Source organism: Hemibagrus wyckioides, linkage group LG06 (genome assembly GCF_019097595.1).
Source record: "Hemibagrus wyckioides isolate EC202008001 linkage group LG06, SWU_Hwy_1.0, whole genome shotgun sequence".
Taxonomy (NCBI): Eukaryota; Metazoa; Chordata; class Actinopteri; order Siluriformes; family Bagridae; genus Hemibagrus; species Hemibagrus wyckioides.
Genome location: NC_080715.1, coordinates 21,203,363 through 21,215,965, shown reverse-complemented (window position 1 = coordinate 21,215,965; position 12,603 = coordinate 21,203,363). Strand labels below are relative to the sequence as shown.

Sequence of the window (12,603 nt, the reverse complement as noted above, 5' to 3'; positions counted from 1 at the left end):
TAACATGCATGGTATCTTATTTTGTTTAGTTTAGATGTTGATTTATATGCCATTCTGATTTTTTCTTCCCCCCCCCGTATTGTTTAACCCTTTATACCAGTACACTGTATGGAAATGGACTTATCTGACATTTCCAGTATAAACAAATGGATTATTTTATTTCCACAAGTCTGATATAAAATGAGTCAGGACACTGTTGGTTTTCAGCATGAGATGCTTTTAACTCTGTTCAGATAACCTTACACAGAATTTTATTGGGTAAAGGTAACAGCTTCAAATTTTGTGCAGATACTTATGACAAGCACTTGGGGTATCTTAAAGAGCAGGAATGGTTTGATATCACCATTTAACATTTATATAAAAACTAATAATAATAAAAACAAACCATTTTGGAACTTTTCTAAGTATATATAGCCCTTTGGAAGGCAAAAAAAGAGAGAAATACTTATAAAACACAAATTCTTAAAACCCTGTGTCTACTTTCATATGATCCATTCAGTGTTGAACATACGCCCCTTAAAACAGGCACAAATTCCATTTTTTGGCCTCTGGGAAAATTTCACTCCAGCGCATGTCACAAGGAATCTAGGTTTTAGAGTAAATTCTTACATTTCCAACTGACAACCTAACTGTGATGGGAGATACAGTAAATCGTGTCAGTTTGCAGCACATACAGGTAAAGTTTTTGAATCAAATCTTGCCTGTCTTAGTGGTACATTTTTATTAAAACAAAGTAAAAGTAAGAAGTGTCACAGTCATCGTCTCTTCCTTGCAGCGAGCCACAGGCAGAACTCACACACACAAGTAGTTTTTATGTTTGCACACCTGCATCCCTAAAGCACAGGATCAATAGAGGATGGATGAAGAAAAAATGTATGGTTCACACTTTCTTTTTTCCGACTGTAATAACACTCATTGAAAACATAGTCTAGCACCCAGGAGGAGCTGTATAAACAGAGTGAGCATGACCAGACAACCCAGATTTACACAGTGACGCCATAATCAAAGCTTCCTGCCTCTTTTGTCCTGTCTGAATGGGAGCAGCTACTGATTAATTGTGCACGCACACACACACACACACACACACGAATCCTCACATATACTTGTATAAAAAACTGCAAAGGCAAAGTATAGGATTTAATAAAGCAAACACCATCTGCGCGGTGAAAAATGAAGCAGCTAATGGAACATGTTGACTCAATTTTGCTTGGACGTAAGGAATTATTCAGTCAAATGTCCGGTAATGAATTAAATTAACTACTTTGCTGATTTTTGTTTAAATGTAATTACGGTTAAATACAACTTTTCAAAGTGTATTTAAGCAGAGGCAGTGTGTTGATAAAAGCGTTGTAGCTTATCTTGCTTTGTTTGAAGATTATATCTTTCAGCTAGAGGGTTCTCAGGAAGTGAATATTCTTCATTGTCTTAAGCTCAGCTGATTCCGAATCCCAAAGCCCTAATGTGTCGAAAGTTGGCACCCAAGTTGTAGAGGGAAAAGAGGTGCACACTGATGTGTGTTCATATCCAAGTGATAGAAATTTTTAGCAACATTCATATCTCGCAAAGAACCTGGGGATATAGTGTGAATTTCCCAGCCATCAGTGTGGATGATTACGACTACTGTGAGAGTTCTCTTGGTTCTCCTATACTGATGTAATTTCCTGCAATCTTTGTTTTTTTCATTGGAGTTAGTGACCACCCTTTTTTTAATCACAAAATGAGTTAACTGCATGGCTATTCTGTGAAACTTTGCGATGTGAGTAGGAGTCCATCTCGGCTTCAGAAAAATATGGAAACATTTTGTGCTAGTCTTTTTCAGAATCATGAACAAAATGTTATTGAAGCACATTCTGGTGTGACCATTTCAGCATCTGTATTCCTGGCTGAAAACTTGACTCTGAAAGTTTAATTGGTTTTAACAGCAGGTGCAGTTTGGACCGCTAGCTGGATGGCTCATTTATTCTTGGAATAAACGCAACTGAGTGCACTCAGGTTGCACCAGGAGTTAGGACCAGCACTGTTGGCTCAAGTTAACCTTCTATAACAGAATGCTAGAAATTGACATCATAATTTGCAGATTTTTAACTTAACGCATTTTCACACAGTCATGCCAACAACATTGTTACTTTTTGCATGGATGTGGATGACCTGAGCTGTAACGGAAACCTGGCAGCTTCAAGCTAAATATTTGACCATTTTAAATATGGCCTAATTATTGGAATGATTTTCTCAAACATTTTCTCAAATAATCTTGAACACTGATTCCTTATACTTTGAGAGTTATAGTGATACTAATGATTGCACTGCTTCCTGATTTAATTAGAGGCCAAAGCTCACAGATTCTTAATGCATATGCATAAAGCAACAAAAGCTCATTGAAAACACTTAAAAATGCTGATTTGTGTGGGTGAGTTTCTTGGCCCTGGCCATCTCCCTTGCCATACTTTTTTACTTATTAGCAAGCATTCTGGCGGGGTCAGCTCTCTCAATAGCTTGGGCATGAATTCAGAGGGAAGGCACTAACACTTCTCACCTCATCCAGCTTGTGGAAAGTGGAAAAGACTCTGCTTTGGCCCTGCAGGCCTCCTGCCAAAGCCTGCATGTTTGGCACTAGGACATGCATTTCTGAAATGAGCTGGCTCCTGCTCAGGCCCTTTCTACTTCTGGCACGCACACACACACACACACGCACACACACAAATGCATACCCACATACACACACACACACAAGCACAATAATGCTAATGATGTGAGGCATATAGAGGAAGGGACAGACTGATATCATCCTGGAGATGGGGAAGAAACACTGGAGGACACATGTAGGACAGGCCGTGTGAGTGAAGTGAAGAAAAATGTGAAGTGAAGAAAAATGCACCCAAGTAAATGACAAGAATGAATGAATGACTATATAACAAGAAAAATTGCATCTCACAGATCTGAGTGAAAGTGTCAGTGCAGAAATGAAATAAAAATATCCTGCTCTCACTAGGTGTTTGCTTTTAGTTGAAATGTTACAAGCTGTAAAGTTCAGAAAGACAGAGCCGCCTGCCACAATCCCACAATCTCCCTTTCTCTGACAGACACAGACATTCCCCTTCATCTGCTGGCGCCATCTCTCCTCATTGATTTGGACCCTGGCACTGCTTGTGATGCTCCAGTTAGTTTAAATGAAGAAAGATCTGTCCTATTCCCAACTTTGGATCACTCACAGGAATTGGACAGGGTGATTCAGGCTGGGGTGAAATGGAACAAAATGAAATTGCAGCTAAGGTTTTCATTTAGGATGCTTTAGCGACGGAATACATACAGCAATCATGTTGCTGTACAGAATGCCGAAAAAGGACGAGGAGAAGAACTGCTATGATCTCAGATAAATTCAGGTGTCTTTTAGAGCTAGGCATATTACAGTGGAAAATAAAAGCACAGTAATGAAAATGATGCCCAGGGGATTTCACTTGTTTGATGCAATACAGACTATGGGATATGGCTTTAGTGAAACAGAGGCATGACCAAACCCGCACCTTCATCCAGCCATAACACAACCATGCCTGACATTGCAAAAGCTTGAAATGGAATTGGGGAGGACTAATCAGCCTCTCTCTTGGGCAATGTTTTCTCTTAAGTCAAGGTGAGTCTAGCAGATGAACAACCCTCAGAATCCAAAATGCAAGAAGAAAAGTCATAGCTTTGGTGTATCTCCTTATGCTTACCTGTATAAGTGAAACATTGCTTAAGCTCAGTCGAAAGAGGTAGTTTCTGCAGAACAGTCAGAGACAAAATAAAGGTTAAATGATGAATGCAATCTTACAAAGGATAAATGTTAAGAGTAATTCAGATATGGCTTTTATAAAAACATAAAGTCTATGAAGGGAATAACTGCTCTTAAAAAAAAGAGGTTCTATATAGATTGATTTCAGCCAGAAATCTTTGGCATACCCTCTTATAAGCTATTGAAGAGTATTCAGTGCACACAGGAAGTACAAGAATTATTACCTTGCTCCTACTATCAGCTCATTCCTGGTCAGATCAAGAGTGAGTTGGGAGTAATCTCGTACACCAGGGTGGGAGAAAGTGGAAATCCAAGGGCTTAATGCTAAAGGAAAAAAAGAAGAATATCACATTAAAGAGGATTTCTTGTAATATTGAGAATTTATAGAAAAACATATATGGTAGAACTTCTTGTAGATCAATCTAGGAAATATAATTGCACTATAATAGCAGGCCTGAGTTTCCTGTCACAGACACATTTCTATGAGCGAAAAAAGGAAACATTCATGACTATCACTAGCTCATTCAGCTAAAGCATTTCTGACTCACTTTTAGACTCATACTCTGAGTTGTTTTGTGCCAGGCAGCTGGCACGAAATCAAGAAATAAAATGATCAGCACAAATGATGTATATGATGCACCAAGTGAGTAAGATTTCCTGTGATCTTCCAATTAAGGACTTTAGTCTAGATTTTGATTTTGTTTTGTATTAATGCACACTCTTCCTCTCTCTGTCAGTCTGATATGTTACACTTCTGTACACAAAGAACTTGAACAGCAAGTTCCTTTTTAGCTCCTCCATTCATTTCAACAAAAAGGACAAACAGGTTTCTGTAGAAGTAGCTGAAAAACTATGGAGTTAAATCAGGGAGTCAAGCCCAGCGTCATGAGGGAGACCCAGCCGTGAGGTACAATACGCACTGTACCACATCATGGCTGCTGAGCCTAATTCAACATGACACTCAGTCAAAACTACACTTTCTAGGAAATGTATAAAAGCGCAGTTTGACAGAAGCTTCTGTACATCAAGACAATTTGGCCTGCCAGATATTTAGGGAACCCATCAGGGCTTTTTAAAATGGGAACAAAGTGACACGGAAAGACCATTATGTAAAAATAAAACCTCTTGATCTTTTGGTGACCTAACATGCTTTGCAAAATGGGATTTCACAGTGAGGCGGATGAAAGAAGATTTGTCATCTTTCAAGTAAAATCAGAACGTTTTAGCAGTTCAGTAGATCTGACATCACTGTATTGAGAAAGTGGCCAGAAATATTATAGAATTTTCACCTCATGATGATCCCGTTCCATCGTTTAATTTTACACATGATCTTTTGAATTTATACAGACAACCATTTTATTTTATATCGCAGTTTCCTTTGGTCACAGTCACAAATCTCAAGATGAACTCTAGACACACTAAAGCAATGATATTGTCATGTACCATCCATCATCCATCATATGGTGCACATTTTACTAAAGCTTTAAAGGTCCAAAAACAAATTCAGCTGTATTTGTACAGGTCAGAACCCTGGTGAACCTGTGTCCCAGGCAAAGCATGTGAAATAAAACCTCAGACCACAGTCTCAAGGGGTCTCAATCATCCAGATGTTTGGGTCAAGCAAAACAATCTCACTCTCTCATGAGCAAATAAATCAAGACCATTTTAAGCAAGTCTGCTGAGAGACAGGAAGAGACAAGGCATATGATCCGTGCATCACTGCTACACACTGCTAAAGGATGTGCTTGAGTCTGACTGAGACCATATGGCAGCACAATTCAAGTCATCCTTTACAAAGACATAACGAGAGCAGGGTTCCATAATCACAGCCCTCGGAGGGGTTTGTAGTGTTTATCCACACTAGAAAGTTTTAACACAACACCCTGCAGTGATCCCATTCAGGTTTAATGAGCAGTTATAGCCCCAAATGTGTCTCACACGTCATTTAATATCAAATCTGTTTGGATTCAGTACATCAACACAATTTGAAGAAAAAAAAAAATGACTGAATCTGAAAAAAAAAAATTGATATTTCTTATCACACACACACACGGGTGTAGCAGTAAGCACACTATTATAATAAGTGGATGATTGACAGATGCTCCTTGGCAGATTAAATCACATGCATGCTTTGTCTCAAGTGTGCGTCATTCACTCATGTGGCCCAGATGAGTGCTGCATGCATGCTAAGAGAAATTGAGCAAAGTAGAAGACAGCTGACATGCAGATCAGGCTTTGCAGACCAATATGAGTGTAACGCTAACATCTGGACTGCCTTCATCACACTGCAGGGTTACAGCTCACTGAGGAGAACGTCAGAAGTGTTTAACACAGAGCAGAGAGCTGAAAGCAGCACATCCAGCAAATGACTAAACCGCTTTCCACACTAATACAAATTCTTTATTTGTAGACGCCGTGAACAATGAACAAAATTAGAGGGGAACTGCGTGAGCTGTCTATGCAAATCTTGTTGTTTATTTTCTTAAGGGCAATAAACCCTAAGAGTCCACTCTTAGACATTTATCCGTTCCCTTTACTCTTGCCTTTATATGCATGAATGCCTCTTCATAAAATGTGTCTTGGGCTTGGCAGTCCATACGAATACATAGGGATAAATATAAATCCTGCTTGCCCCCAGACAGAATATGGGCTGGATTTTGGAGTTGGCAGATGATTATTGCTTTCTGATTCATAGAGCAAGAAAGTAACGCATTAGCTTCAGATCATGAGGATGAGGCTGGATTTAGCAGTGCTTTACAATGACACTCAAGGTGATTTAAACATAACTTTTAGGACCTTCTGCAGAAGACAAATGCCCGTTATACACACATAACATCCATTACTGATGTTAGTCAACTTCTCAAGAAGGATTAACAAAGCAGACAGCATATTTAACAGGAAAGAGTTGTTTTGATTCATCATTCATCAACATTTGAGCTTTCAAGCGAGCTTGTACACAGTACACTGTGTTATCCTACACACCTAGCATTTAGTCATTACAATCATCAAATCCTACCACAGCATGCCTTTCATTTTGTACCACAATGACAGAAGTGTCTTGGCAAAACAAACAAACAAAAACTCTTGCACCCTGAAAAAAGGAATATGTAGTCAGTCAGATTTAAGAAAGAATATTACATATAGTTTACATCTACAAAATCTCTTATTAAAATATGATTTCATTCCTTATAATAAACATAATTTAAATGAATTATTAGCCTGATTTAAAAAGAATTAGCATGATTGATTCACATAGTATTCATGTAAACCAATTACACAGTGAAATCTCACATGGATGTTGGCACCGATGGGAACAATAACCATAATTGAATAAAATACACTAAAAAAATAAAAAAGGTTTGTTAGCTTCATCTCGCCGTGATTGAATTGAGTCGCATTAACACAATTTGTTCTTGTTCGTTCAACATGAATTAAGCATGTATTTTCAAATCCTTGAATAAAATCAAACTCTGTTTTCTGAGACTCGAACCCAAGTCACTGGTGTAGTGCAGCAACCACAATGCAGCACCACTATTCTGCCTGACTAACTGGTTTACATTAATACTACATGAACTGATCACTATCAATTTACATCATTCAATCTGCTAATAAAAAACTTTTATAAAAGTAAAGTATAATACAGGCAGATCAGATCACTTTCTGATTATAAAATTAATATTTTTATGTAAACTATATGAATTACTTTCTCTTACATCTGACGGACCACATATTCCATTTAATTCAGTAATAAAGTATTAATATAAGTATTCAGTGTTAGTATTAAATATTAAGCAATGAAAACCCGCATGGTAGAATAAATTATAACCGTTACAAAACACCAGCGTTGTGGGTTCGATTCTCTGCATGAAAATGTATTGTGTAAATGTTAGCCTTTTGAACTGAGGTACGCATTTTAATTAAGTAAATTTATTGAGCTGGTTTTTTTTTTAGCGCAAAATGCCTATAGTACAAAAAAGTGTCTACTGGGTTGAACTGAATTTTAAATTGACCAATAAAATTTGAATAATGGCATAATGAAATTACTATCAGAATCTGCATTACAGCGTCAGTGTTCACTTATAATAATTACTCTCATGTCTGAATGGAATATAGGTTGCAGCAACCTTTTGTCCCATTAACAATGGGCTTTCTTTGATTACATCAACAATTTCCTGCCTACAGGAGAGACAGACTGGGCATCTCATTTCATAGTGATTACTTTAGAGCAAAAATCCACAGACTGATATAAAAACATACAGTATTTACAGAGTCATCACTTAGCACACCAACTTTCTACAGATACTGTAAGTTAATATTATTTGTTTAAATGCTTTCAGTCAGTTGCTGAAATTTGAGCTGTAATGTCCAATGAACTCTACACTCAAATATTTCTTCTGGTTTCTTCTGTATGATGAAAACCTGTTGCATACCACAGCTTTGTAATTGCATGTTTGTAGACAAAGTAGTTGTGTTAAAATAACTGCCATCTCTGCTGACCTCAGTTTCCAGTTTCGGGCAGATTCGTCAAAGAAATTGGAGCTGGGAGTTTTCGAACATGTAGAAAATGACCAGTAATTATTTCTATAGTATGAACAGTTCAGGAACAGCACACAAAAAAGACCAGAAGAAAAAATGAGATACTTTTAAGACTATCTCAATGGTCTCACTTATCACAATTTTTACAAATGGATTTTGGCCAAAACTCATTTTTTAAAAATTAAACTTTTTAGACAGTTTTTTTTTGTCGATCTATTTACAGTGGTTTGGGAAAAGGACAAACTCTGAGGTATGGAACATGAACGCTTAATGCTGGAGCAGCGCCGGACTGCACTGTCATCTGTTTCAGTGACAATGATTAATTCTTAGGTTGCTTGTGGCTTTGTGAAGCTGGCTATCAGTAAGAAACCAGAAACGTTTCTGAACTTGCTAAATGACACACGGAAATGCCAGAGGTAGTAGATAAAGAAGAAATTACAATTTTATGATTATGCTAAATATTACATAATTTTTAAAAAGTACACAGTGACACAAACACTATAACTGACAAATATTACATCCTAAAGAATACCAAGACCACTATACAAAATAAAGAAAAGAATGCCATTTAATTTTTTTTTTTTTTAATGGCTAGTGGAAAAAACCCAGATGCGTCCACCGACTACAGGACAGGTAGCTGTCAATACAACCATAGCACCAGCAGTGTCCCTTGACAGATGGAGGTACCTCGCTGTCTCTCTTTCCCAACACACCCTTATTTTCCTTTTCTTCTCTCAAAAGACTGTCTCGCCTCTCTGTGGATCGTCTAGAATCTTATCAGGGGAGGCAGACGGCAACTTATCTGAGCAAATAGCAAATTTGCCTTTGTTTTGTCTGCCTGTGGTGAGATTTCCATGTTGTTTCTGTCCTTTGGGGGCAGGTGGCTACTGGATGAGCAGACAGAAAGAAAATGGTTCAGAAATCTAAATCCTTCCAGACTGATAATCAAAAAAGTGAGAACAATGAATAGGCTATGAAATGTCACGTTGCAGAAGAGGAAGTCGAACTCCACTGGGGCAGCACGGGACAATTCAGGTAATAGAGGGCCAATTCAGCCAAGCAGAAAGAAAAACTCAAGCAAAAGCAGTGAGAAAAACATTTATGGCCTGCAATTTCAATAAGCCATTAAACTTGCCTTAGCTGTTTCTTTGCTATAATCAAAAAGGCCACGCAAAAGTGTGCAGAAGCACGAGGCAAACACTGGGACAAACAAATGACGGACTAAATAATGTTTGCAGTGGCAACAGAAGAGTGGCTCTAACCAGCAACCCAAATACCCCAGCCTAATTGTAGTGAAACAGTACGTGCTCTCAAAGTTTCAATGCCCAGCATTAGTACACAGAACACGACTCTCGCCATATTTAAACAGCACAACTATTACCCAGTAGACAGCAGAGAGTAAGTCCATTCCACAAGTCCACAGAAACAATCTGGGGCCAATTACAGTAGCTGTAGAGAGAACGAGAGTACGGAACCAGACAGAGCAGCGACTTACTGTTGCCTATCGGCTGTGGGGTGATTACTGACATTTTACCAAAGAAGAGCAGGTCTCTGAAAAGATCAAATCTGCAGGCTGATCTATACACAAGGCTTCTGGCATTAAATTCAGGGTCTCACATCTAGAAATTAGCCCTTCTGAAAATCACAGGACCTTCAGCATGCGTGTTGGCAGTATAGTGCCACTTTTACAGCGACTTCAACACCGACTTGGATTGCCTTTTAATGGCAGTATTTAAGGAAAGAAACTTGGGCTGTCTATTCATGAACTTTTTTTAATCTTGTGCACACAAGTTTGCAATGACATCCCACTGCTCTGGTCCCATGTGGCCTCCTTCCTCCTTCAGAGTGCTGGCATAATTATTCAGGTAAGTATGTTCTGCAGTGAGCCTGGTATAATGATTAAATAGGAAATGTATCTGGTTATGGGGAGGGACTGAAATGTATGTATCAGATTAAGGTAATGTAATCCTCATTCCACTGGTATGAAGCTTAACACAGGTCACATCATGTGCAGCATGGGTCTAGCGGAAAGCTTTAGAAGACCCCCTGCTGAGGCAGCCACACTTCACTGCACTCAACCAACTTTGAAAAAAAAAAAGGACCTTAGACGGGCGAAACTCGTCTTTAAAAGCATGCAAGATCCATCCAGAAAGCTGCTCAGAGATTAGAGCCTGGGCCCCTATCCTCTTCCTCTATCCTCAGGTAACGCCTCACAGTGGCTGCCTGATTGCTCTGCTTGAAAATACTCATCCATCAAAGAAGCTAATCTCAGGGTTAGCCCACACCTTCATTGTGGCATGACTTCCATACCAATGCTCTAGCATAAAAGATGGCTTTAAGGTGTACAGAGGGGTTTCTATGCAATTGGGTTAACATAAAAGGATATTTTAGCTGAGCTAGCTTACAATGCAGAGCTGATTGTTCAGCAGTGCCAAAAGTACTTTTGCTTTGATGAATGGCCGTGACGAAAGCGTAAGGAATACCATGAGAAGGAGAGAACGGCAGCCATTTTTGTGTGAAGGTGAAAGCGGGAAACAATTGAAGGGAGTTTAGATGCTTAACATGTTTTTTCTAATTACAATGTTTAGTTTTTCTACCAAATAGTAGTATAACACTTTAGAATAATGGCCAACTTACTGCACCTCCCTGAAGAAAGCTGGCAATGAAATAAAATACTCCTCACACATATACACACACACACACAAACAAAAAAACCCTCAAGTCTTTTCACTAGCAATAAAAAGTGCAGGCCACAGGCAATGTCCTTATGAGCTATGGTTGCTCTATTGTCCAGGTAGAGTTCTAGCAATATCAAACCCTGTGGCTGTCATTTCTATATTTTTTCCTGTTAAACCTTTTTTTTTTTAAATACCCAGAAAGGTAGAAAAATACCCAGAGAAAATATTGTTATTGTACATTAGTTCATACACACACAAAACTCTATCCATAGGTTCATCTTTCACTCTCAATATATATCTATGTCTGTTGTCTAAACTAAAAAAGCTTATCTTGCATTTTTAGCTACCCAAGATATTGTCTGAAAGACTGAAGAGTATTACTCCACATTCTGGTCTATTCATGAGCTGACAATTGGGGGGTGCAAGGAATGAAAGTCATTCATCTGCTACAGAACAGGGCGTGTTCATCAGCGTTAGCACACATCGTCCCTATTTCTCTCCAGTCTCACAAAGAGGCAGAGTGTGAACAGTGTGAGACCGAGCTCTAAAATCTCTCCCAGGAAAGTGGACATAGCTTTCAAAGTGTGCAATGACAAACGCACATCCTTATAAAACAAAATTAACCCTTAACTTAACTAAGCTAATTATGAAACCCTTGTGACAGATCAAGATTAATATAACAAAGAAGCAATAACTTTAAACAAAGTCACAACGATAACTAAAGACAACTAAAGACAACATAGCAATTTCCTCTTCAAGCTATATGAGTTTCTAGACTCTTTAATGTTTTAAAAAGACTAGTTTAAGTCAGATGTCCAAGTAACTTCAGAAGAGGCTTTCACATGCCAGACATTATTCTGGTAGCCTGGTTCAAGTGCATTTCACCACAAACCACAAAACCAAAAAACACTACAAAAAGGATTACCACACATCTGCAAGCATCTTTGCAAATCTCTTTTTCCCAAAATGCACGGTATATTACATTACATTCTGAGCTGGAGAATATCGATGTTTGTAGCATAGAAGCAGTGTGTTAGCAGCACTCACCTTGAATAGAGATAATAGGGTGTTTTTGGTGGGTACACTCTGGCCTGCTCTGTGGTTGAAAGCTTGGGCTGGGCTCGGTAGGAGCTGTGGGCTTTTGGGAGAAGACAGCAGGGATGCCAAAAGAGAGCAGACAGAGGAAAAGGCCAGACACAGCCAGGGAAACTAGGTTCCGTGGCAACGCTCTCATGGTGACTGAGGCCAACCTCTCCTCTAACTGCCAAGGTGGGCCTCTGGAATGCACCTGGAAGACAGAAAGTAGATATGGATAGTTTCTAAAAAAAATATTACCAGACTCTGACCTTTTAATAATGGAATAAAATGTGCAATAGCAGAAATCTTAATTTAACGCCCAATAAATACTGGGTAATTGAGTAATGCAAGGGTGGTGACGCTGGAATGCTTCCACCACATCTTTTCGAACAGCCCATGCACTTAGAAATGCTGATGAATTAATATTGCTCCCAAATATATAAATTCAGTGCGAGCTCCTTAGTCAACATTTTTGTCCACAAAAAGAAAAAAAAAAAAAAAAAACATATTTATGGCCTCTGTAGCAGCAGAGTAAATGTGGAT

General features: G+C 38.6%; 1 protein-coding gene across 5 annotated transcripts in view; it reads right to left on the bottom strand.

Annotated features, from left to right (window-relative positions):
• Nucleotides 1-12,603, bottom strand: part of sema5ba (sema domain, seven thrombospondin repeats (type 1 and type 1-like), transmembrane domain (TM) and short cytoplasmic domain, (semaphorin) 5Ba) — a 90,751-nt gene that overhangs the window by 36,234 nt on the left and 41,914 nt on the right. For all 5 annotated transcript variants that reach the window (XM_058391793.1, XM_058391795.1, XM_058391791.1 and 2 more), the window contains exons 3-5: nt 12,031-12,271; nt 3,994-4,093; nt 3,711-3,756 (exon numbers count right to left, since the gene is read on the bottom strand). In XM_058391793.1, the coding sequence (XP_058247776.1) occupies nt 3,711-3,756; nt 3,994-4,093; nt 12,031-12,217 (333 nt within the window). In that variant the 5' untranslated portion in view covers nt 12,218-12,271. The remainder of the gene's footprint in view (nt 1-3,710; nt 3,757-3,993; nt 4,094-12,030; nt 12,272-12,603) is intronic.